General features: G+C 53.7%; 1 protein-coding gene across 2 annotated transcripts in view; it reads left to right on the forward strand.

The window, feature by feature from the left end:
• The first annotated feature begins 894 nt into the window (after positions 1 to 894).
• Positions 895 to 26,818, forward strand: part of SBNO2 (strawberry notch homolog 2) — a 46,328-nt gene continuing 20,404 nt past the window's right edge. Inside the window, exons 1-5 of one of the 2 annotated variants that reach the window (XM_061474648.1) lie at positions 895 to 1,064; positions 8,245 to 8,459; positions 10,001 to 10,080; positions 14,556 to 14,679; positions 26,098 to 26,262. In XM_061474648.1, coding sequence (XP_061330632.1) covers positions 8,343 to 8,459; positions 10,001 to 10,080; positions 14,556 to 14,679; positions 26,098 to 26,262 — 486 coding nt within the window. In that variant the 5' untranslated portion in view covers positions 895 to 1,064; positions 8,245 to 8,342. Of the gene's footprint in view, positions 1,065 to 8,244; positions 8,460 to 10,000; positions 10,081 to 14,555; positions 14,680 to 20,350; positions 20,825 to 26,097; positions 26,263 to 26,818 lie in introns of those variants that run through there. The other variant, XM_061474649.1, reaches the window with a different exon arrangement.

Below are 26,818 nucleotides of genomic sequence, written 5' to 3' on the forward strand. Positions count from 1 at the left end.
GGCTCGATTCCAGCAATTGCTCTCAGTTACAGGGGCCTGGAGGGGACAAGGACAGTCCTTCCTGCCCCCCCAGGCATGCTGCTCACCCCGCAGCGAGCCCATGGCTGTGTGTGGAGCAGGGCGATTTCTTACAGGGATGCGATTTAACAGAGCCGGAGGCTTTGGTGTTAAGCTCTGGAGCTTTCAGCAAGGCTGACACGACTGCTGTGGTTAATTAATGCCTGCAAATGAATGAAGCCCTCTGAGAGCAGCTCCTGTCGATGGGATTAAAAGCCCAAATAAGAAATGCTGTACTGGGGTCTGAGCGGAGAAACGGAACCTTCCCCGGGGGTGGGGATGTGGTTTAAACCCTCCTTCCTTCCCCCAGCTTGCTGAGCACCGCATCCTATAGCCTGGATTATCCCAAGGGATCCCTTTGCGTCCCCTCCCAGCTCCGTGTGCCCCCCGGCATAGCAGCGCTGCTCCCAGCACATCCAAGCACAGCCACCAGGAAGAAAAGGAACTATCCCAGTGGGAACGGGCGGGTGAGGAGCCCGCACTGCCCAGAGCTGGGCACCGCTGCCCGGTGACCCGGAGCAGGAGTTTGACCCGCTCCAGCCGCGGTGTCACGGCCCTCCCTGGTCAAGGTCCCCCCGTGCTGCCTCCGGTAAGAGCCCCGTTCCGAAAGGCGGCTCCGTCTGCCCGGGGCTCGATCCCTCCCTCCCCTCCCCACCTCCAGGGATGCTCCTGCCGCCGCCGCCGTAGGGATGCCCAGGTAAAACCAGACCCGTCCCGGTGCTTTCCCGTCCTTATCCTGGGGCTCACAGGGAGCACGGACCCCACACGAGCAACGGCGGCTCCCGAGCCCTCAATTCCCCGCTCTGAGGCTCCCGTGCGCCCCTTCCCAGCGCTCGGGGAGCTCCGGTTCCGCGGGGAGGAGCTGCCTTTGGCCCGGCCCCGGGTCTCCCCCGGTCCCCCCCTCACTTCCGTCCGTGTCCCCCAAGATGGCCGCGCGGAACGCGGAAGAGGTGCGGAGAGGAGGCGGCCGCCGGGCAGGAGCCTGAGCCCGGGCCCCCCGGACGCAGGTAAGGGCCGGGCTGCGGAGGGTTCCGGAGGGCTCCGGAGGGCTCGGTCCCCGTCCTCCCCCCGCGCCGCTCCCCTCAGCGGGCGGAGAGCGCCGGGCCCCGCGGCGGGGCCGGGGCTTGAGGGGTCCTGGGGCGGGGGGGAGCGCGGCTCCCGGTCCGGTGCCGTCGAGGAGAGGCCGCGGAACGGGCAGCGAGCGCTGGGTCCCCCGCGGTGCCTCCCGCGTGTCTCTGGCGGCGGTCCCCGGGGGGGAAGCCGGGGATCGCCGGGTGCGGCCTCGGGAGCCGGGAAGCGGCAGCGGGGCCGGTTCCTCTGCTGCCGAGCAAGGACCGGGCTCTTGGGGCTCTGCTTGGCCGGACCCTGTCCGGGCGCGGCCGAGGCCGCGGTCCCGGTCCCGGTTCAGCCGCTTCTAAACGGGAGCGGAGAAGCCGCCCGCAGAAACGCACCGCGGGCCAGCGCCTGGCTGCCGAGCGCTGCCTGTTGTGGTGGAGCTCCGAGGGCTCCATTAAGAGCCTCCGAAACGGAGGAGCTCGCTCTAACGGGCACCGGTTCTTCCTGTAATTGACCCCTAACACAAGGTTGAGGAGAAGTAACCGTAAACACCGGCAGGAGAACGGTGACTACAGGGACAGCGAGGTGGGCTGCGGAAGGGCGAGTTCTGCAGGTTCCGTGCTGGGATCCAGAAGCCGGGAAGGGTTTTTCCCGTTGGTGTGGTGTTACTGCTGCAGACTGGGGTGCCTGGAGGACGTTGGCGGTGCTGGTGTCTCGCACAGATCCCCTCCGTGTCACCTGAAGCACCCAGCTCTCCCCCCGCCTGCTGTGGGTGCATCAGTACAGCTTCCTCCCAAGTTTTACCTTCACCCAGAGTCTTCCATCCCCATCCTTGAGCAGGCTTCTCCTGGAGCGGCGTTCCTCCCTTTGGAACAAACCCAGTGGGACCAAGCGTTGTGTTTTGTCACATGCCAGCCATGGGACCAGGCTGCGTCTGCTCACTGAGGAGCTTCCAGCGCCTCCACCGTGGCTTTTGATCCCGCTGGGGTGCACGGGGACAGGAATTTGTTGTTGTTTTGGATTCAAGCAGTGAGCACATGGTGTGGTTGAGGGTGTTTCCTGCCTGAATGGGGCCTTTTCAATGGGTAAGTTGTAGAACCCTGAAACGGAGGGGCTGTGACAAGGCTGCTGACACAGGTTTAAAGCTTTCTGACTAGTGGCACTAATAAAGAGCTGACTGTGTAGTCGCTGAATGTTGCCCTGTGACGTTCAGTCGAGAGGCTGGATCTCTCAGGAAAGCCCTTTGGGCTTAATGAGAAGTTTTATATTCACTGCAAATGTCTTTTTTAAGCTTAAAACTCTTTGGTGGTTTTGGGTTGCACAATCAAGGTCTGTAGCCGTGTAGCTATGAAAGAGGTGAATACTTGCTTCTCCCACAGAGAAAGTGTGCCTGAAGGCTGGTCAATGTGTGTTTGTGTGCTTCATGGTCCCAGGGAAGCAGGGTGAAGCAGGGAGACCTGACATCTCTGCCCAGGGATGCAGGAGAGACCATGAACACTCGTGAGCTCAGTGCTGCAGGTAGCATCAGCAATTGGCTTTAATTGTGCAGCCTTGAAAGAGAAGTTTCCGTGGAGGATTTCAGCCAACTTCTATGAGTGGACAGATTAATGAACCTCTCTGGTGTTGCTAAAGCTGCTGCGCCGCTTAATTGCCTAAGGTTAATCCCTGGAAATGTAGGGAATGGCCCACTGGGGAGGATGCCAGCAGCAAGACTCCGGATTAAGCTTGTTCCCTCTGTGGGACAGTTACTATTTCTTGTCCAGAGGACTTTGCCCTCCCAAAAGTTGTCTTTGACTGTAATTTATTCTTCCCTGTATGGTCTGAGCTTCACAGGAGGAGGAGCAAGTGCTGCTTGAAGGGTAAAGCTCTTCCTTCTCTAGCAACACCACTGTCTGCAGAGGGCTCTCCAAAGTTCTCCCTTTTGCCTACACCACCATGTATCTTGCATAGATCTGGCAAGAAGCTCTGCAGTGCTCTCAGTCCTTCCCTTTGCTTACAGACTGACTGACTCCAGCGCCTGCTCTGTCGGATTCACACTGATTCTGCACTGTGTGACTTGTGTAGCCTGGTTGAGCAGCAGGGTTTGTCCCGGTTCTGTCTCCGTGTTGCTCCCAAGCTGGAGCCGTGCCCTCACCGCTCACTCTGCCGTGCTCCCAGTGCGTGTTCTTCCTTGCCAAAAGCATCCAGGGGATCAAGGTGGCTTAAAGGGCTTGCGTTAGGATGCCCTGGAGTGATTCCGTTTCCATCATAGATAATCAGTGGCTTATAGATTGCTGTTATCCTTCGTGTTTGTAACTGGGCTGAGCTGTGTTCCTCCTGTGCCAGACGTTAGGGTGTTTCCCTCCCCTCTTCTCTGTAACTCCTAATGTTACTTGGAAGTTGCCTACGTCAGGCCCACTTTTTGCCATGTTTTGTAATATGCAGGGTTGGAGTCTTCTTCCTTTCTGCACTTCAGCTGAGGTAAAAGCATGCTGTCAGTGTGTCTTCTACAACAGCTCTTGTAAGGAACAGGCTTTGGATTCTTTGGCTTTCAGCTAGAAATGCACCAGTCTTCTGCTTAAGAGTAGCAGTGAGGGAGTCACCCACAGGGATGTTCTGTCTCTGCCTTAACTTCTACCTTTGTAAATGAAATGCCTTTTCCAGTGGTGTTTCAGATTCACAAACAAGCAGAGCTGTACCTGTGTTTGCTCTGCAAAGAACTGGCTTTGCCTGATGAAAAAGAGCTCAGCTGCAAACAGTGAAGAGAACAAAAACCCAAGGTATTTCCATTCCTGTTCTGACTTCTCTGCAGGCAAACGATCTGACACTTCTGCTCGTGTTGGACCTCTGTACTCAAGATACCGGCCTCTGCCTGCCAGTCCCTGTTCTGAGGATGATGGAGCCTCATGGTAGCTCTGCAGGGGGGCTGTGATTGCAGCAGGAGGGTAGATCCCAGCTTCTGGCCCTTGGTTTTCCTGTTTCTTGGAGTGAGTCACTGCTGGGCTTGGCTTTGAAGCCTTCTCTTCTCATTCCTCAAGGCAAAACACGTTGTTTGGTCTAAGCTGTCCAAAAATATGGCAAAGAGAAACATGAAAGAGGAACTTGGTGCTCGAGATGTAAAATGGCTTTGAGAGTTCCTCAGGAGGAGGTTCCCGTTTCTTTGGGCAGTTACATATCGATTGTGGTGTAAAGAATTCCTCCCAGGAGCAGCTCTCCCATGGCAGTGCCTGAATGGATGGATGGAGCCAGGTGAGGGCATGAGGCTTGGGGCTCCCATTCTGATGTGTGTGTGGGGGGAATTAATCAGCAGCAGGAGAAGGAACTAGATCAGATTTCGGAGGTCTCCTTGTCATTATGGAGCACGTGGTAGTTCCCGATGAGCAGGTTTAGCTCCTGCTCCGTGCATACCTGTGGTTTCCTGCCTGTCTCCCGTTAACAAAGGCTGACCTGCAGCAGGAGGAAGTGCTTGCTCTGTGCCATGGGCTGGTTTCACCTCTTCACTTGCAGCTCCCCGTGAACTTCCAGCTCTGGCATCCTGCTTGTTGCAGAGCAGTTCATTGTCTTCCCACCTGAACCTGGCTGCTGCAGTGCTGCTCTGATGGAACTCGTCAAAAGCTCAAGCTGTTAAAGAGGTTTTGTGCTCCATAACCTCTGGGCATGATGTCAGGCTCCTGTAGTCATTCCTTGAGTGCCAGTGCTCCGAGTCTGGAGATCACTGCTGGTCCTTAGGGATGCCTCATTACTTGGCAGTTCTATTTTGAAGCTTAATCCACTCAGGAAGCTCTGGACATTCCTTGTCAGTGTTTGGTACCTAACAGCACTCCAACTGTTTCCTGTGCTCTCGGGATGTGACGTGCACCGGGGTTTGTGTTGGTGTCATGTCCTGGTTTGCTGACAGGCATTATTACAGTGTTCTTCACTGCTGCCCTTGGAGTTTCCAGTGCTCCCAAGTCACATTCCTTGCTGGTAGCACCTTAATACACTAAAAAAAGCACTAAAAAGTCCTGGTGGGCCACTTGTATTCCCCTGCAGCAGCATTAGCTCCAGCTGGGGAGCTCTGCTTTGCTGTGACAATGGGACCTGTTGTTTTGTTGGGGTGTATTTGGGAGAAGAGGTGAAGTGCTTCAGAGGAGTTTGCTCTGAGGGTGCTCTTGCAAACCCTGGGCCTTTGTGTTTATCAGGTTTTATTCCAGCGACAGGATGGGGTGTGGAAATGGGATTTTTGTGGTTTTCCATGATGGGGCAGCCTGGAGGATGGGAAGATGAGTGTGTACCCCTGTCCTTGTGATGGGTATTGTCCTGTGCTTGGGGTCAGGTCGATCTGGAGCAAGCCAGACAGCAAGCTCTTCTTATCAGAGTGTGAGTCTACAGTGAAGGCTGCTCCGCACTCCCTCATCCCAGAGCCTGATGTACCTGCTGGCTTCCTGCATGCTGAAGCAAAGATGGTTTTACAGAACTGAAGCCTTTTTTAGGTGGAGCAGGTTGGGTTTGATGACATCCACTGTGTGCTCGGCTGCCACATCCCTGGTACCGTTCTTGGGTCGGAAGATGCGCCTTTGGCATCCTCAGCATCAGGGCAGCAGATGGAAAGGAAAAGGATGGAGAGTGAAGTCTTGCTGCCTCTTGTTCTTGATGCTTGAGTGTAATTTGGGACCCCCAGTAGATCTGCCCCCATGATGGAGTATTCCAGCCTTCTCATTTCCTGTTTGTACTCACACTGTTGTGGTTCCTTGTGAATGCTGGTGGGGCACGGCTGCGGGTGTTGGAACTCACAAGGACCTTGTAGAGGCAGCTGGTTCCTGGCAGCTCGTGGTGGTGATCAGCTGTGCTGTGGTGCTTGAGCATTAAGGGCTCTGTGCATTAGAGAACCTGAGGGAGAAAGCAGCAAAGCCTGGAGAGGAGAGCAGGGCATCCCCAAGATGCTGGGTGGGCATCGCTCTGACACACAGCTTGTTTCACTTCTCTCTGGTGAAGCTTTTTACTGCATCTCTTCACAAGGGGCTCGACGTCAAGGTCTGCATCTGTGCGTCCCTCTTTGTGAGTTCTGTTGCAATAAATCATGTGGCTTGGGAGGAAGAAGGCCTCCAACATTTTAGTATCTTCATTTACTGTCTTCAGAGCCTGGAGCCGCTTGGCAGGTGGGATGAGAACTCTGGGCTGCTGGATGGAGTTCATCTCGGTCCTTTACCTTCAGGAGGTGGGATACGGAGCAGGTTTTGCTTAGACAACAGGACCTGAGCATCAACACTTCATTGAAGTGTGAGTGGGGCCAGGGTCGTGCTGTGAGCTGACTGCAGCCAAGGAAGGCTGTGATGAAGCAGCTTCTAATGAGGCTTCAAGACTACAAGCGGTTGAGAGGCTGCGTTTGGGAACCCTGGTGCTAACACTTGGCCATGAAATCGGGAGGCCTGAGGCCAGCGTGACAATGTTAGTTGGGATGCTGGGGTGCTGGCTAAGTGGTTTGAGCTATTTTTTGCTCCTGGGCTTGTGGACTGTAAAGGCTGAGTGTGGATTTTATGGTGTAGTAAAAAGAAACACTTCTGCTTGTAAAGAATGAGGCTGCAGTAAATGTCTGGTGAACTCAAGCCAATGAAAAGGGTCTAGGTGGTCCCAGGCCTTTGTGAAGATTATTTGTTCTGTTAGGAATTGAGATGGTCTCAGGCTTTTGTGGGGTAGTGATCTATTCAGTGTTCCTTCTGCTGCTGTATAGACCTTGTTCTCTGCAGGGGATGCTCTGTTATGCTCTCCTAGCAAAGAAGCTGGCACCTAAAGGCACCTCGGTCACTTGGCCTCCCTTTATAGTTGTCTTTCTGCAGTCTGTGGGGCAGGGGGAGGAGGCAGAGCCTGCCTGAGCACTCAGGGCTGTGAGTCCCACTGCTGGCCTCTGCTCCTGGGGCAGCTCTAACCCAGCACGGGCTGGGGAGCTCCCATCAAGTGAGCACATCCCACTAGAGCACATGGGGAATGCTGCTTCAGCCCGCAGGGCGACGGCCTCGGGACGTGGCTTGTGAAGGCAGTCGTGCACTGCAAGGGGAGAGGAGCCAGGGGCAGTGGAGGCGCCGGGCTCTGCTCTTCCACCAGGAACACAAGGGATTTGCCTGGTAATTCCTCAGCATGGGATGGGGATCGGTGTCAGCCTCTCACCCAGGGCTGCTGCTGCTCGGAGCGCGGCCCCTGCCACCGGAGGGGGAACGAAAGAAAGAGTCACTTGAATTTCACTTTCCATTAGCGATGCAGCAATCATTTTGTCCGTGGAAAGGTCACTTCTCTTTAAAGGGGCTCTGACTCAGAAATGGCTTTTCAAAACCACCGCTTGCAGCAAATGGCAGCATCGGAATGATCGAAGCTGCTGTGGTTTAGAGCTCAGCTTCAGTTTGCCCGCTCGGTGAGGATGGACAGAGCAGTTTCATGTGCTCCGGGCTGCAGATGGGGCCATGAGAGGCAGAGGAGGGGCAAAGAAAGGTCCAAGGGGAAGTAAAGGCATCCCGGATGCTTCTCTCTTGCTGCTCTGGTTGTGTAGGTTGCTTTTAGCATCTCTCTTTCGAATCCATTAAATCCAATTGGAAATCTGTGTCCATTTGAGTTATGAGAATGTAGCAAAGAGAAATGATTGAAGAGTTGGAACTTAGGTTGGGGGTTTTGGCTGAGAACTTGCACTGGGGCAGCATCTTGGCGTGAGGTTAATCCCTGCCAGGACAATGCTCTTGCTTCAGCAAACACGGTTCTGAAGTCCCATCTGCAGGATGGGAGCTGACCCAGAGGGGATTCCCTTGGGCCCTGCAGTGAGGGTTCCTGAGAGCCAGCGACCTCGGGGAGGTGCTGGCCAGGAGCTTGCACAGAATCTGTGTGTGTGAGACCAGACCGTTCCTCATGGTGAAAGCCACGTGTGTGTGTTACAGAGCCCACGGTGCTGGCGGCCCCAGGAAGAGGAGAGGTGTGTTTGAGTTCAGGTCTGGCTCAATTCCAGGTGTGGTGATATTTGAGAGCTCTTTCCCAGGAAAAAAACCCTCTTTTTCTAAAGGGGCAGCAGCATTTCACAGGCTGGTGCCTGTTTACCGATCTCTTGGCTCTGTTTGCTCTTAGAACTGTTGGTTTTTTTCCCCCCACTTCCCCTTTCATAACACTTAAATGTGCGTTTCTTTTCCACCTTAGGACATGGTGCAGGGTGAAGAGCACAGATAAAGAACCTCCCAGCATTCCACAGCCTGTTCCACCTGCCCACAGGACTTCATGCAGCAGGACGCAGGCTGATGCCCTCAGCACCCCCTGCCATGGATGGGGGGAAGAACTACCCACTGCACGAGCACCAGCAGCTGGGGCACAGGCTCCTCAGCACCCCCGGCCTCCCCCCGCAGCTTGCCATGGAGGTGAGGCCCCACGTGGGGGGGACACAGGCAGTTTTGGGGTGTCAGCATCAGGGGCATGTAAGGAGGGGATCCTGCCCCTCTGCTCTGCTCTCATGAGACCCCCCTGCAGCGCTGTGTGCGGTGCTGGTGTCCTCAGCATAAGAAGGAGATGGAGATGTTGGAGCAGGTCCAGAGGAGGCCACGAGGATGCTCAGGGGCTGCAGCAGCTCCTGTATAGAGCCAGGCTGAGAACATTGGGGCTGTTCAGGCTGGAGAAGAGAAGCTGCGTGGAGACCTCAGAGCAGCTTCCAGTGTCTGAAGGGGGCTACAAGGATGCTGGAGAGGGGCTCTGCATCAGGGACTGCAGTGATAGGACAAGGGGTGATGGGTTCAGACTGGAACAGGGGAAGTTCAGGTTGGATATAAGGAAGAAGCTCTTCCCTGTGAGGGTGCTGAGGCACTGGCACAGGGTGCCCAGAGAAGTGGTGAATGCTCCATCCCTGGCCAGGTTGGACAGAGCCTTGAGTGCCATGGTTTAGTGTGAGGTGTCCCTGCCTATGGCAGGGGGTTGGAACCGGATGATCTTAAGGTCCTTTCCAACCCAAACCATTCTGTGATTCTGTGATCCTGGGTGTGCTATGGGAGCTGTTTACCAGCCTGTCTGGGCAGCTCTCCAGGGGCATGGGGTATCAATTGGGCCTGTTGGAGGGCTGAGGTGACTGCTTTCTGCTGCCTTCCACGTGGCAGGAGAAAGATGAGGCTGTGATTAAAACAATGCCTCTCTAAATGGGAAGGGCCTGAAGACTTAGGCAGAATTACAAACTTTGTTTCTACCCCAACTCATCTCTGTGACTTGCTGAATCTATTGCTGGGTCCAGCTGTGCCTCTCTGGGGGTGGCAGAGATCAATAGGGCTGTATTAGTCCCGATCCAGCTGCTAAAACAAGATTTGTCCCTGATGCGTTTGTCCTCAGCAGGGCAAGAAGCAAACATCTGTCCCAAAATAGCTTACATGTTCCTGCAGTTTTCTCTTTATAACTCTTGAGTTTGTCCTATAGGAATAGAGAGGTTAAACCAAGAGGCCTGTTTCATGTTGCTTCAAGCGTGAGGTGTCACTGCTTTGGACACAAGAAAGGACAGATAAGAACTGATCAGTAGCTGAGTAATAAGATCCTGTGTTCCTTCTGTGATTGTATTGGTATGTGCAGAGCTAAAAGCTTCCCGGTAACGTTGGAGGCTGCTTAGGGAGGTGGGAAGACTCAAAGAGGATGTTTGGGTGTTTCTGTGCCAATTTCCAGTTAATGGCTTGGTCTCATTCTGCAGGGGCTGGGGAGGGCACTGACCCTGCGGCCCTTCTGGGGCCAGCAGTAGGAAGAGGGTTCAGAAGCTGAAAGCTTGGGGTGTAGCACTTGGTTTCTCTACTGGGAGAGATGAACACCCCCCCCCCCCTCCACAGCTTCTGGAAGGCACCAAGGGAGGGAAGTGAGGAGCCTGGACCCGGATCTGGGCACAGGTATCGCGGTACCCCTCTGCTGCCCTGACCATTCTGGTTTCTCCTTACAGACCTCCATGCTGGCCACCGAGTCGTTGAGTAGCTGCTACCCTGCCTCTTTCCCAGCCTCATCCTTCCCCAGTGAAAACCAGTGAGTGCTGCTCTTTGTGTCGTTCTGCTCTTGCACACCCCGTGATTCAACTGTTTCTTTGCTGCTTTCCTTGTTTACTCTGTTTCATGAACTGATGGGGAAATAATTGCATCACCCACTGATCTTGTGGCATTTCGTAAACTGCTACATCTTGGGAAAAGCAGCAAACAGCCTTTTTTTTTTTGACAACAACAAAAGATAAACCCTTTGTTTTTGGGTGAACTTGGAGGCTGCTCTAAGGGAGGGACAGCCTTGGCTTAGCCGGAGTTTGTGACACTGATGGAGGTCTTAAAAGCACCCCATTAGCTCAGTCCAGCTGAGCAGATCCATCTCGAGCTGTATAGAGGTGGTGCAGGCAGGAAGAAGATGTTACTGGTTCCAGGGGACAGGCTTAGGGCTGAGGTGAAGCCAAGATCTTTTGCTGTGTAGGTGAGTGGAAGCTGACCAGCTACATCAAAAACACACACACAACCTCAACCGCACAGTGCAGCAGTCATGGGAGCTGTGACTTCTTCCTCTGGTTGTAACTGATGTTCTTCACTGATAACCTCATCCCACAAGGTGTGAGGTGGTGACTGTGGGCCATGTGAGAAGTTGGGCTTGACTTCTGCCTAGTGCAGAGTGCAGTTGTGATGGGTTTTGTAACCTCTGCCTCGTTACAGCGGCCCTATCTGATGGGAAGGACACCAGCCAAGTGCGTTCTAGATTCAGTGCAAAAGCTTTTCTAGATTCTGTGCCCAAAATAGCATTTTTGAGAGATCTTTGTCTAACAATAATCACTGTTCTTTCTTCTTCCCCCTTTATAACGAACCTCCATCCTGGCTCAGAAGGCAGGATGTGACAGGAGGTGTTTGGGACAACATGAAGCATCCTTGTGCCACCATTGAGCGCCTTGGGTTGGAACTCTCTTGGGACTAGGAGGTGTTGGTTGTTGGGAAGAAGGTTTGACGGCTGGTCCATGGCTGCTTTGCTCTCTCTGTGAATACAGGGAGTGGCACAGATACACAGGATGTGTTTTTATTTAGGTCAGAGGTGGGAGGGAGGAAAATAAAAGAAACAGAACTCGATATCCCGAGCTAATAACTGGCTTCCAGGTGCCTGGGGGTTTAGTTTCCCTTCCTTCCGAAAGGGATTTTAGCATCTCTGTGGTAAAGCAGAGACCCATCTTCGTGAGTGCCCATGTTCCTGCTGGCTTCTCCATTCAGAGGGGTGGGATGTGGTTTGTCCCTGTTAGCAATCCTGGTGCCTGCTCCTCCGCCTGCAGCGTGAGCTGGCAAGGATGGGGCGGATGGAACAGGGCAGCTCCTGACATGAGGTAGCCCAGAAGCTGTCCCATAGGTGCTGAGCGCAGCTCTGCCTCGCCAGTTCCTCCCCAGAGTGAGAGCTGGAGAGGAGTTCTCAGCTAAGTTCAGCATCTCTGCTCTGAAGCTGCCTCTGATTGGAAGAGGTTGTACTTTTTGAGCGCGATTCCTGTAAATGACACTTGGTGAAGCCTCGGGAGAGCTCTAACACGGTTTCTGGTTTGCTGTATTGAACCACAGGATTGGATTGTGTTTGTCTCTTGTGTGGGGTTTTTGCTTTGACCATTTGTTCTGGGTTTGCCCCTCACTTTCCTCCTTAGCGCTGCTGGAAACGCGATAGCCTTGCTCCTGCAACGACATGCCTGTGCTCCACGCAGACGTCAGCTTGTTGACTTTGCTAGAGTTACATTTGGAAATGAGGCCTATTGTAGTTATTGTTTGCTAGAGAATGATTTAGGCAGGGCTGCACCCCTGGCTTCCTGTTTTTCATATCCTGGTAATGGTAAAAATCACCTTTCAGGTGAAATTTTCCATCTCTCCCATTCGCAGAACAATAGAAGGCTGTCCTTTTGTATTTGAAAATGGCAGCTGAAACTTCTTTAGGGGGGTTTAGGGTTAGGGCATTACAGGTAGGAATCCTGAAAGCGATGGAAACTGTGAAAAATGGGGTTTTAAAGGGAGCTGTCATTGCAGAGCAATGTGGAAACCAGGAAAGAGCAGATGGCGTTGGGGTTAGTGCATGTTTCTCTTAAATCCTTGCAGAGAAATCTCATTTGGAAGTGGCTGTGTTTGGACATGGCTTACTCTCATAGCAGCAGCTTTGTCCTGAAGCAGGTTTTTCCTGTTTCTATCCAGTAGCTCATTTCCATGCTAGTGAATTTCTCTAAAAGGTACCAAAGCTCGCCTCTGCTTCACATTTAACCTGGGGAATGTCAAGTGTATTAAACCTTGCTGAGGGAACAGATGAGGCTTGGGTCCCCTGCGGGGAAGGCAGTTATCCCTCAAGAGCTGGGCTTCCTCACAGCATTCCTTGCTTCAGGGTCAGTCCACTTGTGCTGGTGGAGCTGGTGTCACGCATCCTCCAAAAGGTAATTCTCAAAACCTCAGTTTCCAGAGCACACAACCCCCTTTTCTTGCCCTTTTTGTGCCCTTTTCCACTTCTCCACGTAGGTATGGAGTGCTGCTTGAAAAGGAAAGTAGGCTTTGAGAACTTGGTCTGTTGGTGGGGGAGAAGACTGGTGCTGAGACAGCCTGTGAACCCCCCAGCTCGTCTCTGATCTTCTGGCCTGAGATGTGGTGTTTGTGGCTCTGAAAGGAGACAACCAGAGCTACAACAGAGCATAAAGCCCAGCCAGAATGCCCACAGGAGGTCCCCAGTGCAGCTGCAGCGTGGCCCCAGAGCACCGTGTGTGGGGATGAGCAGCAAGCCCATGGGGCAGCACCCTGCCACAGGATGGAGACCCAGCTCCTGGAGGGGATGCGTGTTGCATTGCTCACCTCCAAGATGTGGATCCCTGTAAGAGCCTGTCCACAGTGTGTTCCTCCAGGTCCTGCTGTTGGAAGTCTGAGTTTCAGGAAAACCGAAGGGAATGACCAATTCCCGTACAAAGAAAAGACACTCTAGCATCAGCTTTGCAGTTTAATTCAATCTCCTTAAGTTCTTACTCAAAGAGGGGTAAAGCACAGCACCAAAGGCACTACAAGGACTTTGGGAAACGTGCCCTTTCCTAGGAGGATCTCAAAGCAGCGCACCGAGTTGTTATCGGCTCTTTCTTCAGGCTGCAAGGAGAAAGCGCATCCCAACCTCACCGATTCCAAACCTGAGATGTAAAGGAAGCAAAATAACAGAGCAGAGCTGGTCGTTCCGCAGGCAGGGAGGCTGGGGCTGGCTCGGGCTCCTTCCCGTTACCTCAGCTGGCTCTCGGCCAGAGCACGAGGTGCTGCTGAAATGGGAGGCAGCGTGTTTGCTCTTCCGGTAAAGAGAGTTTTCCCCTTGCCTGGATAGTTCCTCAGCGCTGGGTGAGCTCCATCCTCCCGCAGGAGATGCGGTGGGGACCGGAGCGTTTGCACCAAACCTTCCCCGGGGTGTGAACGCATTGATTTCAGCACGGGTTTTCGTTTGGTTGAATGGGTGAGGAGGAGCCGTGGGTCAGTGCTGGGCTGTTCAATCCTGTGCCAGACTGCAGTGGGAGAAACTGTGGCAGCGCTGAAAAGGAGGGGAAAAGGCAAAGGGAAGCGGGAGCTGTTCTGTGTCGAGGGTTTTATCCGTAACCGTGACAAAAGAGCAGGAAGAATGTGTTTTGTGGAGCGAGAGAAGAGCGTTTGCACATAAAGCCCTGTTAAGTGCGCTGTGCCCATGAGCTGCCAGCCGCACGCAGCGCTTCACCCACTCCATGGCAGTGCGTCCGTGCCCAGCTCCGCTCCGGGGAGCGTCGCCTCTTATATCTTGGTTCCAGGGCTCCGTGCTGTGGGGTCTGGGCTCTGGCGTTCCCATGGGGAAAGCGTCGCAGGGTGGCTCCAGCCCGCAGACGTGTTGGGTGGCGATTGCCCAAGCGCCGCGAGGGCACGGCCCTGACGGGAAAGATTACAGAGCACATTCCGTGCTCCTGCAGGAAGGGAAAGGGCTGGTGACTGCGAGAGCAAAGCCAGGCAACGGGGCCCACGGGCCAGAGCCTGCTGCTGCTGGGAGCAGGAAGGGAATCGTCTGCTCTTCTGAAGCTCTGCCCCTGTCTGCTGGGGGCATTGGGAAGACCGTTGCTTTACTCACTCCTCAGCTCGCAGAGCCCTGGCTCTGTGCAGGGGTACAATCACTTCTGTGGTGCTCTCTGGGGCTGCGTGTCCATAACCCCTCCACTTCTATCTCTTGAGAGCAGCAAACCTCCATCAGGGCGGGGGGGGGGGGGGTTTCCTCTCCACGGCTCTTTTGCTTTTATGGCCCAAACTGGTGTTGGGGTGTGATGTCTCTGTGGCACTCAGTGCTTCTCCTCATGTAGTGACTTCAATTCTGCTTTGTTGTGGGCTGAGATATTATTTAGTCCTGCAGACCGTTCTTATGTATTCAGTTACTGCGGGTCATCCCATAGCTGCAGCTTCACCAGTGATGATGGAGTCTGAAGCAACCTGAGAGATACTCAGGACTGCCAGGAAATAACTGCTTTTCCCATTTCCTTCCAGGCAATATTTTAATTCCCATCACGATTTTTATATGAATTCCATCAGCAGACCCCAATTCTTGGATACAAACTATGCATCTGTGGACCCCACGGACTTCTTACCAAAAAATGGTGACTTTCCTCAGGTAAGTGCAGAGCTGATGGCTCTGGGGGAGGACGGTGCTTGGTGGGGATGGGTTTGGGTTTCAGTGTTGCCACATTGAGGAGGAAGGATAGGACAGGTCCCTCCCCATGGCAGAGGTTGGAACTGGGTGATCTTAAGGTCCCTCCCAACCCAAAGCAGTCTGGGATGCTATGCTCTTAAACCCAGCACCTGATAGGAGTTGTGTGCAGCTGGGGCAGATGCTCTGACAACAGCAATTCAGAAGCTGTTGGTGCACTTGGTCCCACTGTCCGTGTTGCCAACAAAGCTGTTGAACAGGATTGGTCCCAACACTGATCCCTGAGGAGCACCACTCGTTCCTGGTCTCCAGCTGGACATCGAGCCATTGAGCATAACTCTTTGCATGCAGCCCTCCAGCCAGTTCTTTATCCACCGAGTGGTCCACCCATCAAATTGATGCCTCTCCAGTTTAGGCGGTAGCTGAGTGGTCCATCAGCTCCCATCCCCTGCTGTGTCGTGGGACTTGATCTCAGCCAGCTTGGAAGAGCAGATCTGGGGAGATTCTTTGTGGAAAGGAGATTCTTTGTGTGAGCTGGGTGGCAAAAGAGCAGGAGGGCTCTGAGGAAAACCAGGCACAACTGACCTCCAGTAGCTGCCAGAAGAAGTCATTCCTGTGCCACTCTCCTGGAGCTCTTCCATCCCTTGCTTCAGCACCGTTTTCCACTCATTTCTTGCTGTCCCAGATGCCAGGGTGTTAAATATTAACCATCTGCCTGGAAAGCCGAAACGTGCCACTTGGAAGCTGTGGGCACACTTGGGTGGTGACATCTTTCTAGGTGACAGTGTAGGAAAGTACCTGTCTTTTTACCCTTGCCTAGCACGGTGGGAGGAGTGGCAGGGCCTGGCAGACTTTGTGCTGTTACGACCACACCAAACAGAGGAATGACACCAAAGAGAGGATGTGGGGAGTTTGCTGCATGGTTTGGGAAGAGAGTCTTGATTAAACCTGTGGTCACTGGGCAGGCAAATACGTCAAGTGCTTATGTGAGAACTCGTGCTGCCTTCATACACCAGCACCTTTGCAAGATCCCCAAATCCCATCTGGGATAGTTGGCCAGTGCAGGGATCTTGCAGCCCTGTGTGCATCAGCACAGCCTGCCTGTGCTGGGTTCTGCCTGCTGCCTGGGGGGGGGTCAGAGGAGGGTGCTGGAGGTGTCAGCTCTGATCTAGAGTGATGCTTCGTGATCCTGTGTGCGATCTGAGAGTGAGCCCTGAGCTCCGCATCCCCAGAGCCTCCCTGCAGCAGGGCTCCGGCCTGGCCTCCAGGCAGTTTGTGCCCTTCAAGAGCTTCTTAAGGATTACCAAAGAAGGGTTTTAAAGGTCTGAAGAGCAAATGCCTGATGATTCTGAGCTATTTGTGTGGTGAGCACTTTGCTGCTGGTGGTCAGAGGATTGCTGGTGCCTGCTGGGGCTTGGAGGGTGGGAAAGGTGCTGTGTTTCCTCCAGCACTGGCATTGCTCTCCCATCTTCAATCTGTTTCATCTCTGAGGCTCTCAGCTGGACCCTCAGCTCAGTGCAAAGCCTGAGGATGCAATGAGTGGGAATTGCTTCCCAGTTGAATCATTCCCTGCAGCCGTTCAGGTCTGGTGAAGGGCGATTGTATCACAGCAGCATCGCTGCATGTTGGACAAGGTGCTTCGGTTGCATGCCTAGAGCAGCCTAATGTGAACTTAAGAACTTGTTTCCTCCACAGTACTTTTGGTTCTGGATTGCTCTGGGGTGATTCAGCCTTGCTGGCCTATTGGCATTCTTTATATAAACAAGTGGCTTAAACTGAGGTTTAGGAAACAGCTACATGAGGCCGTGATGGGGTCTGAGAGTGTTTCTCGGGAGCTGTTGTCTTCAGGCAAGGTCTCACCCCCAGCTGTTGCCATCTCCTTATGGAAGAAATCTCCTGCCTGCACACGTGTCTGCAGCAATCAGCCCTGAGGACAAGTCCATTCAGGTTTCCATTGCCTTCTGCTGCTCATTCCTCCAGTCTCAGGGCTGGTGAGCTGGAACCAGTGCGGCGAACCTGCTGCAAAGGGCTTTTTGTCCTCTCAGCACTGGTGCTGTCCTGTGTCACTGGTGGTGAGAGCTTCGTTGCCACAGCCAGACCCTAAACACTTTGGCCTCTGTTGTGTGTCTGTCCCCAGGGCCTTATCGTGACAGCAGAGCAGCCTGTTTGGGAAAAGCATCCCTGTCCCATCAGTCCTTGCTGCTCTTGGCCACCACGGCTTTTTTCTTCCAACTCCACTGTTCTGCCCTGTTGATGATCACTTAAAGCCCAAGACCGCCTGTTTCCTTTGAGCCTTTCCTTACCTAAACCCAGCCTGCCTGTTTCTGACCATCTCTGTTTGCTTTTGCCTAACTTAGCTTGCTCCCTGTGCTCCAGAACTGGGCTTTGCTGGATGCCTGAAGCCTCCTCTGCTGACTCCACTTGCCCAGGTCCCACTGGAACATAACCCTGACCTTTCTGAGGTGGGCTCCTGCTCAGTGTGGAAGGTGCAGACTCGCCTGTGAGGGTTTGGCACAAGCTCCCCCCTTTCCTGCCCTGGGAAGCAGCTCAATGTATGAACACTTGGGGTACCCCTCTTAAAACCCGAGTGGTGCTTGGGCTGCAGGAAGGTCAGTCCCGACTGATTTTGCCTGTGGGAGAAGGAGGAATTGGCTGCTTGTGGGTAAAGTCATTTGCAGTAATGCTATAAAGATGCAATTACAGCCTCGTTTGATCTGCTTGTGGGGGGCTCTTGACCACTCCTGTTAATCATAAACCAGCCCTCTTCTCCCTCCCAGCCCCCTGCAATCTCCTGTTCGTGTTTCTTGTTAAAGGGGGAGGAGGAAATTAACCTACTCTTTAAAAAGTATTCATTTCTCAAAGTGCTTCAGTGCCCAGAGCTGGGGTGATTTAAGACAAATCAATGCAGCAGTTATTAAATTCAATGAAAGACTTGGTTCTGTCTGAAACGAAGAGTTTCCTGGAATAAGAAACATCCTGGAACTTCCTCTTGCTGTCCTGGAGTTACGTCCACAGGGAATAGAGGAATTAAAATCAGTTTGGAGGCAGTTAACTGCCTCTGGTGCCTTTGAAGCATTTTCTGTTCAAGTTCCTTTACGTGCTCTTTGGTTTTGCACTCCGGGGCTGGGATTTGGGCTGGTTTAATTCCACTTGACTTGGGTGAGATGCCCAGTGCTCACATGAGGCCTTGGGGTGTTCAAAGGAAGCCCTGGCTGCAACCGCTGTGCTCACATTGTGTTGGTGTTGACACCCGTGGGTTCGTGTGTGCCCCTGGGGTGCCCGTGGCCCCAGGGGTGGGGTACAAGGGCTTGAAGGGCTCCATTCTGTCCCCATTGCAGACTTCAAACAGTGATGCCCACCTCCAGGCAGGAGGGAAGGGAAGGGCAAGGATGGGGAATGGCTTCTTGGCAAGAATCATTCCCTGCCTCCTCCCTTCATCAAGCTGACAGAAGTGGGAAAAGGGCTGCTCTGAAACCCAGAGTGCTCTGAAAAATGCTGGTAATAGGATTTAACAGCAGGCCACTGGGAGATGCTTTAAAACAGGATCTGCCTGAGCCAGTCCGGTTGGGTGACGTCCCCCATCACCAGTTCTGCTGGTGGTCACTGCGTGTCCTGGTCTGGAACGTGCCTGAAGCACCAGCGGTCCTCCCCCAGCAGCACCACGGGAACTGCTGCATCCCATGGGAACGCCGCCTCCGGGCGTGCTTCTTTCCCTGCCTCCCGGATTCGGTACTCCAGGAGCTGCAGCGTCTCCCTGCCACATGCTGCAGGCAGGGTCACTGCAAGGAGCCCTTTGGTGAGCAGAGCCAAGCCTTGCACCCCGCTGGGTGGCATGGAGCAGGAGAAGGAGGGCACAGCCTGGCCAAGACGTGCTCTCCCATCCTTCATCCCTCTGGGAAAACCCAGCCCTGTCAGGACAAGCTGCAGGGTTCAGATGCTTGGTGCTTGTCCACCCTTTGGCTGCTTTTGGAGTGACTTTTCCAAGGCAAAGCACTGGGATCTGGTTCTGCCTGGAAGCTCAGCCCATGCTGTCAGTGTGGTCAGGAAGTGTCCTGTAAGGAGGTGGCAGAGGATGCTGTGGAGCTTCCCCAACAGTTACCCAACTCCTTGTACCTCCCTGGGTTTGACAGGAAGTCAAAGTGAAGCAAATGCTGGACTAATTCTGCATCCCTGTCTATCAGCACGTGTGACTGTGGGGAGCAGGAATGCTGGGACAGGGTGTTAGAATTCCAGGTGGTGATTTCTCAGTGGGTTATCTTCTGTGGTCTGGCAAAATCAGTGTAGCAGCCCCAGTTATCTGTAAGGACATCTTGCTTCCTCTTGGCAGTCCCATCCTGCTGCCTACCTTTTGCCCCCTTTGTGCACCAGCAGAAGAGGAAATAACCCACCTGCTCCTTCATAAACAGCCCTTGGTTAGTCCCAGGGAAGAGCTGGTGGTTTGATCCAGGGCACAGAGCAAAGCCAGCAAGTCACTAACCAAGGTGTTTCAGGAATGTATTTGGTCTCTGAGGTTCACGTGTATCATTGAAGCACCGATCCCAAGCTCCAGGGCACTACCAGCTAATGCAATGCAATCAAACTCAGATCAAGGCAGCACTAAAACCCCAGGCAGTGCCTTCCCCCCCCACCCCAAACCAGCTCCCCACAGACACCAAGTGCTTCGTTTCCACTGTGCTTTCTGCAGCAGCACTCATGGAACGGCCGCTCGCAGCATTCCCGGGAGGAAGCATCTCTCTCCTGCAGGCCTGGTAGGGGCTCTGCTGTCGCTCCAGTGCTTTGGATTATGAGAAGTGCCTTGGAATGTGGGATTTTCCAGCACTTCTCGGCACGAGGCCCCGGGAGCTGCCTTTCCCTTGAAGCCGGGCCATGGTTGTATGGAAGGACTCGGAGCAGGAGCGGATTGATCCGCAGCCAGGGCTCTTCTCCGTGTCCCCCAGCATCTGCTGGGCTAGGGCTCCGCTGGTTTCCTGGCCAGGCTGGGTCCCCCTCCCTGCCCTGCTCCGGTAGCACAGGAGCTGTGCTTCCAGACCTGGAGCAGTGCAGGGTCCAGCTCCGGTCCCAGCTGGAGCAGCCGAGCCCCTGGGAGCTGGTGGGGATGAAACCCCATCTGGAGCCCAGCAGTGGTGCTGGGGAGACCCAGACAGGAACCTCATGCTCCCAAGGCAAGCAGGAGCTCTCGTGTGGCTCTGCAGCACAGTGGGTGCTCTGGCAAAGTCACTTCTCCATCAGCCCAGGCTGTGGTTGGAGCAGATTTTCCTTAAGCTTATGATGACCAGATCCCTCTCAGATGTCCCTTTTTTTGTGCCTTTTTCCTCTCCCCGAGCAGAAATGTTGCTTATTTCTGTTACCAAGCCCGTTAAAAGGGAAAGCCTTGGGAAAAAGAGACATTCCTGGATGCTGTGGGATAACAATGGTCTAGAAAAGAAGGGATAAAATCGCTGCTCCTTTTCCCAACTGCAGTATTTGGGGTGGGGTAGATAGCGGAGACAAAAGCAGCACATGGGGTTGGGGGGGGGGGGGGGATAGAACCCACCTTGTGAACACTTCATGCTCTTGATTCCTTACCCCAGGCTCCGGGGCAGGACCCGGCTGGGCCTGGGCACGGGAAGAGGGGGGGGGTCAGGGTGTTCCATGGGGAGCCGGATTCCTGCCTGGCTCGCGCCGCTGTGGAGCTGAGCTTTGTTTACAGTGTCTCTGTGGTTGCATTACACCACATACAGTAATTCTCCTCGCATTGCCAGTAATTTCCCTGACTTACCAAGCAGGCATCATTTCCTGAAAGTCAGCCCCGTGCTTAGAGGAAGTACGAGCGCTCTCCTTCGTGACTAACCACTGCATGCAAATCTCCCGGGCGCTGGGGCCGCTCCATGGCTCTCCTCTGCTCCTCCGTTTGTCCTCCTTGCTGCTTCTGCATGGGAGCTCTTACCAACCCTTGAGGAGCTCCTTCCCTGGCTGCTGCCGCGGTCATGAGTGAGGACCTTGCTCCATTCTCCGCCGCAAAGTCTCGCCTTGCTGCTCCCTCCGTGTGCTGCCCTGCTGCCAGCGCGCTGAGTGCTGCTTTAAAATGTCCCAGATGCAGTTCTGGTTGAAGTTCCCATCTCTCTACAAGGTAACACCTGAGTTTTCTCTTTCTTCTCCTCCTCGGCATTCCTCGTGGGATTTGGTCCTGAGGGAAGCGGCTCCGGCTGCTCCCCCTGGGTTCTCACGGTGGCAGCGGTTTGGGGGTGACAAAGCAGGGACCAGGAGATGTGTGCTCTGCTGAAAGGTGCCTTCCTCAGAGCCTGCTCCTGCCGGGTGGAACGTGGTGAGACTCAGCTGTGGGGAGAGGTGATCACTGTGGTTATGGAGCAGTGAGTGCTTTGGGGAGTTTCAGAGCAGATGCTGGGCTCAGGGCAGTGATGGAGCACGGAGCCCTCCGGGCTGTGAGTTCTTACCCCGTGTTTAGAAAGACCTTGGGGGTTGGCACCTAAGAGGTTTTCTTTAGGGATCAGCTGCTCCCAGCTGGAAGTTCTTGATCCTGTCTTGCCTGTTGAAGCTGGGATTGTTGGGACAGCAAATCTGTCTTGTCTGGCAGTGCAGTTTGTTCATGGCTGTATCAGTGCAGTTTGGCTGTATCAGTGCAGTTTGTTCATGGCTGTATCAGTGCAGTTTGTTCATGGCTGTATCAGTGCAGTTTGGCTGTATCAGTGCAGTTTGTTCATGGCTGTATCAGTGCAGTTTGTTCATGGCTGTATCAGTGCAGTTTGTTCATGGCTGTATCAGTGCAGTTTGTTCATGGCTGTATCAGTGCAGTTTGGCTGTATCAGTGCAGTTTGTTCATGGCTGTGTCAGTGCAGTTTGGCTGTGTCAGTGCAGTTTGTTCATGGCTGTATCAGTGCAGTTTGTTCATGGCTGTATCAGTGCAGTTTGTTCATGGCTGTATCAGTGCAGTTTGTTCATGGCTGTATCAGTGCAGTTTGTTCATGGCTGTATCAGTGCAGTTTGTTCATGGCTGTGTCAGTGCAGTTTGTTCATGGCTGTGTCAGTGCAGTTTGGCTGTGTCAGTGCAGTTTGGCTGTATCAGTGCAGTTTGTTCATGGCTGTATCAGTGCAGTTTGTTCATGGCTGTATCAGTGCAGTTTGTTCATGGCTGTATCAGTGCAGTTTGTTCATGGATGTATCAGTGCAGTTTGTTCATGGCTGTATCAGTGCAGTTTGTTCATGGCTGTATCAGTGCAGTTTGTTCATGGATGTATCAGTGCAGTTTGTTCATGGCTGTATCAGTGCAGTTTGTTCATGGATGTGTATCTGTGTGTGCCTGTGTGTATATGTGTGTGTGTATATAGTTTTCTATGCATGTGTTATATAGTTTTATATACATGTGTTATATATAATTTTGTATATGTGTGTGTATAGATGGTTTTATATATAAAACCATACACACACGTATATAAAATATATATGCATTTTATATAGTGTGTATATATAGTTTAATAGCTGTATGTGTGTATATCTATAGTTTTAAGCCCCTGTCAGCTGCGTGCTGGGTAGTGGAGCAGTCAGTAGCTGCCGTGCAGGAGGAGTTGGTTCCTCCATGTCCGGATTGATGGCTCCATGGCCAGAAATACTTCCAGGGCTCACACTCCTTCTGCATTTAGACCTCACCTGTTCTTTCATTATTTCTAACGAAGCCTGTGTTTTGACTGCAGGCTCTGAGCTGTTGCCAGTGCCTGCGAGAGCCACATGAACGCTTTGCCTTGGTTTGCCCTGGTTTTTCTCTGCTCTTTATTAAACTCTTGGGTTTGAAAACTTTTCCTGGTTTGGGATAGTGATGCAAATCCTGTGTGCTGTAATGGTATTGACTGGTGATGAGCTCTGCTCTGCTGGGACACCCCCCCCCCCGGAGCACCATGTGCAGTTCCAGAGCCCACAGCCAGACGTGGAGCAGGTACAGAGATGCTGCAAGGGCTGGAGCAGCTCTGCTCTGGGTCAGCCTGGAGAAGAGAGGGCTCCTTAAGGGGTGACCTTAGGGCACCTCCCAGGAAAGGAAACCCAACCAAAATCTGAAACACCCCACCCCCCAAAATCAATCCACCTCATTCCTATGAGTTACGTCGAGCAGATGCAGGGTGGTGGTTGAAATAAAGATCCTGCCCTGTGGGATAACCCCCATCTGCTGCAGAAATTCAGCATCCACTGAAACGTAACATCAGTGCTGTTGCTGTGAAACCCTCTGATTCCCAGTGAGAAACTTTACAGCTTCTTCTTCTTCAGCCTTAACCAGGGACAGTGTAACCGGCTTCAGCTCCTGCAACGGGGATGGGTGGTCACCGAGCAGCTTCTCCAGGTCTGGCTCTGCAGCATCTCTCCTCAGCTCCTTGCCCCTTCCCTGCTGCACCTGCAACCTCTTCACTCCTCGTGGTTTCTGGGACCATCTCTCCTACCCCTAACACTGCCATCTTCTCTTTCAGCTGCTTCTGTCTGTGTTGGGCTCAGCACCTTTTGGCTGGGGTCAGCAGGAGCCAGAGTATTGGTGGGTCTGGCAGAGCCTTCATCCCGCTGAGAAGAGGCATCCTCTCGCTCCCTGTTCTTTTGGGATGGTTTAGGGAATGATCTTTCCCTTGAGGAGACAGGGAGCTGCTCCCATTTGCTCCCTATAAAGCAGGGGAGTGATTAGTGAAGGTGTGGTTTATGGCACGGGTTGTAGTTACCAGTACACCAGGTTCAGTGGACAGGCTGGGCTGACCCGCTGGGGTTGTGCCTGCAGCTCTTCATGGGTGGATCTAACATGTTACTGGTTTGAGTGCTCCTGAAGTAATACAATTACATGAAACAAATGGGATGCTGGAAGTTTGTGTCTTGGAGGCTGATTTCCTCTTCCCATTGCAGGCTGGTGCCCTGAGCAGGGGGAGCAGTGATGGGGCTGGGTGCTTGCTAGGTGCCTCAGGCTGTGTTTCAGTGCTCACATGGCTATTCCAGCCATACACTTGCCTGTCTTCGGGACCCTAAGTTGCAGTATATGCAGATGGATAAACTCAGTGCACAGCGACGAGGCCGGGTGGGATGCGAGACCTCAAGATGCTGCTGCCGTATCCCTGTGGGTGAAGCCCTCGAGTCAGATGCCCTCAGTTAAACACTGGAATGGATCTGTGTAACAAAGCTTTTCATCACAAAAACACCAGAAAACCCCCAGCCTGAGCTCTGCTGGGTTTGCCTTGCAGCTCCAGCCTTTGCTTTAGCTCTTTCTTGTCTGTAGCGTGATCCCTCCCAGGCCTGCCTGTCCTTGAGAGAGGAAGAACACGCTTCTCCTCTCAGCATGCAGATGATCACAAACGCCTTTCATCTGCGAGATTGAAAGTCAAGGATGGTGGTGTCTCCTCTCACTTGTTATGAATAGAAACTGGTTCTTGCAGCTCCTCGTGCGAGCTGAGCTCTGAGGGCTCGCTGGGAGCAGAGCCCTGCTCTCCCTCCTGAGCACTGTGTGACCTGGTGACAATCCAGAGGCTGCTGAACCCCTGCAGTGCTTGTTCTTGGGATCATGAGCCCAGAGGAAGAAGCAGAACGCTGGGAGGGTGGTGGTGGTGGTGGGGGAACAGCAAGGCAGGTTGCTGCAGGGTGCCCAAGGCACTTGCTTTGGCCGAAAGGGACCATCATTCCCTTAGTGTTTTCCTGCTTTGCCGAGTGTGAAGCAGAGCCCCATTTCCAGAGCTCCCTTCATTCTGAGATAAGTCTGGGTGTCTGCCACAGGCTCTGAAAAGCTTTGGTTTCTGGGAAACCCCAAAATAGCCACAGAAATACCAAGAGTGAAGCGCTGCCGGGTGTCACACACGCCAGCGGATGCCCGGGGCTGGCAGGAGGGTGTCCCTGCAGCACAGCCACACCAGCAGCCCTTTCTCATCCCCTTTGGGGCCCCTTGGTTGGTATGGGAAGAACCCAAACGGCACACGGTGCCCATGCTCCCCGTTGCTGCTCACCTTCCCTTCGGTGCCTCGGTGCTCCTGTACCTATGGCTCCGGAGCACAGCGTGTGTTGGGGTGCCAGGCGAGGCTGATGTGGGAAGAAGGCGAAGGGAATGTGTCCTGATGGTTTGAACACTGCAACCTGGGTAGCAGCTGGGGGGGGGTCTGACCCAGCTCGTGGCCTGAAGCCCTTAGGAACAGTAGGGGCAGGCTCGGGGTGTGCATTTTAAGGTCCTTTCCAGCCCTAACTGTGCTATGATCTGGGGTCAGGCAGGGCTAAGTGACTTTTAAAGACTTTTGGCTGCTTTTCTGCCTTGCAGTCGGAAATTGGCCCTTAACTGGAAATGAGCAGATTCCTCCTCGTATCGGGTGCTGTGCTGTTGTCACCCTGCCTTGGTCGTCTGCTCCAGCTGGAGCCGGCTGCTGCCAAACCTGAGCCCTGGGAAGCCCTGTGGGTCTCTCTGTCCATCTGTCCCTCCGGGCCAGAGGCTCATCTCCAGCGGGAGCTGGGTGCCCTGAAGGGAAGAGCAGGCAAAGGTTTTGTGCTTTGGAAGCGGTATTGGATGTGGAAGTGGTGTGAGGGAGCCAGGGAGGGCACAGTGACCTGAGCCAGGGAGGGCACAGTGACCTGTGCCAGAGCAAAAAGGGCTTTTTGGCTGTTGGTTCTTCCCATTTACAGTTGGAAAACCCAGACAAGGAACAGATGGGAGGGAGGGGATCGAAGGCTCCTTCTGAGCTGGCGTCCGTGTGACTCAAACCAGCCGCTGGGTTGGCACCACATGAAAGAGCTGTAAACCACCCCAGCACAGGCACCAGGGGAAGAGCCAGGGCAGAGCCTGCTCCTCCTCACTGGAGCACCTTCTCTTCGTGTCCAGGCTGGGGCACATGCCCTTAGGAAAAGGACTGGAGGATGTGATTTGTCTGGGTGCAAACCCAGGTGGCACCAGCTCCTGCAGCCTCCTTTGTGCCAGGAGGAGACTCAGTTTGTCCAAAGCCTCCAGGTATTGCTGGGTTATAAATTGCCATTCAAGAGCTGTGTCATTCCCAGGAGTAGCTGCTGCTCTGTGGGCTTCTGGGCATGAATGGAGTGCTCGGGTCCCTTGGGTGTCAGGCTGAGGACTTCTTTAATCCAACGCTGGCTTGAGGTGACTGCCACTCCTCGGTGTGCAGAGCTGTGCGCAGTGTGAGTCAGTTGTGGCCGTGCACTGGCATTTCTCTCCAGTCACTCTTGTCCCTCCTTTCCCCATAAACTGAGGTTTTCCAGCAGCTGCTGAGAGCATCTCCTCCTTTCCAAGTTAATTTCTAGGCTTTGTGGAGCGTGAAGGAAAGGAGCTGCTCATTTAATAGCAAGAAATTAAACCTTTCCGGGCGAGTAGGTGTGAGAAAGGAGCTCTGTGGTCTTCCCATCCTGCCGCCTCTGACTGTGGCCCTGTCTCCATTTCAGGACTCTTCATACCTCAACGAGCTCTCCAACAACAACTCCCTCTTCTCGTCCCCTGCGGATTCCCTCTCCGACATTGCGGATCCGAAGGACTTCTTGTCTGCCGATAGCCTGAACCACGTGCCAACACTATGGGATGTAAACACGCCGCAGCAGAACCAAGTAGAGGTATGGGCAGCTCCTCTTCCATCCTCCCCATCAGACACCAGATACCTCAGGCTTCATCCCGTGGTGTTTGCACCAAGGAATTGAGAAACCAGCCCGGTTCCCTACTCACTGTTACCAGCTTTGCTGCGGGAGGGAAGGGATGATTACACGTAGTTCAGTGTCCTGGAAGCAGGGGAGGATCCAGGCATCCTCAAAGTGGGGTATGTGCACTCTTCTGGAGTGTGGTGCAGGCACTGGCTCTTTGTTCTGGCAGCCGTGGCAGGTAGGTGCATCACAAGCAGGATGGATCCTAAACCTTTCAGCAGGTCCAGAGCAGCCTGGTGCAGTGCTGAAGAGCTGGGCTCCAGGAAGAGCCCTACCACACAGGGCCTTCACTGTCCCCACCACTTGTTTGTTCTCCATGGTGAATAGTTTAGTAACAATGACTAAAAGCCAAACTCTGTCTCAACCTGAGACTCCCCATTGGTGTTTCCTTTGTGAGTCTAAGTCCCTGCAACCTTTTACATCTCTGAGTGTTCCTGGGCTGTGATGTCCCGCAGCCCCACAGCAGCGTGTG

The sequence above is a fragment of the Pezoporus flaviventris genome, unplaced genomic scaffold (assembly GCF_033815535.1).
Source record: "Pezoporus flaviventris isolate CSIRO_AGI_PZ_B2104156 unplaced genomic scaffold, CSIRO_AGI_Pfla_v1 ptg000080l, whole genome shotgun sequence".
Taxonomy (NCBI): Eukaryota; Metazoa; Chordata; class Aves; order Psittaciformes; family Psittacidae; genus Pezoporus; species Pezoporus flaviventris.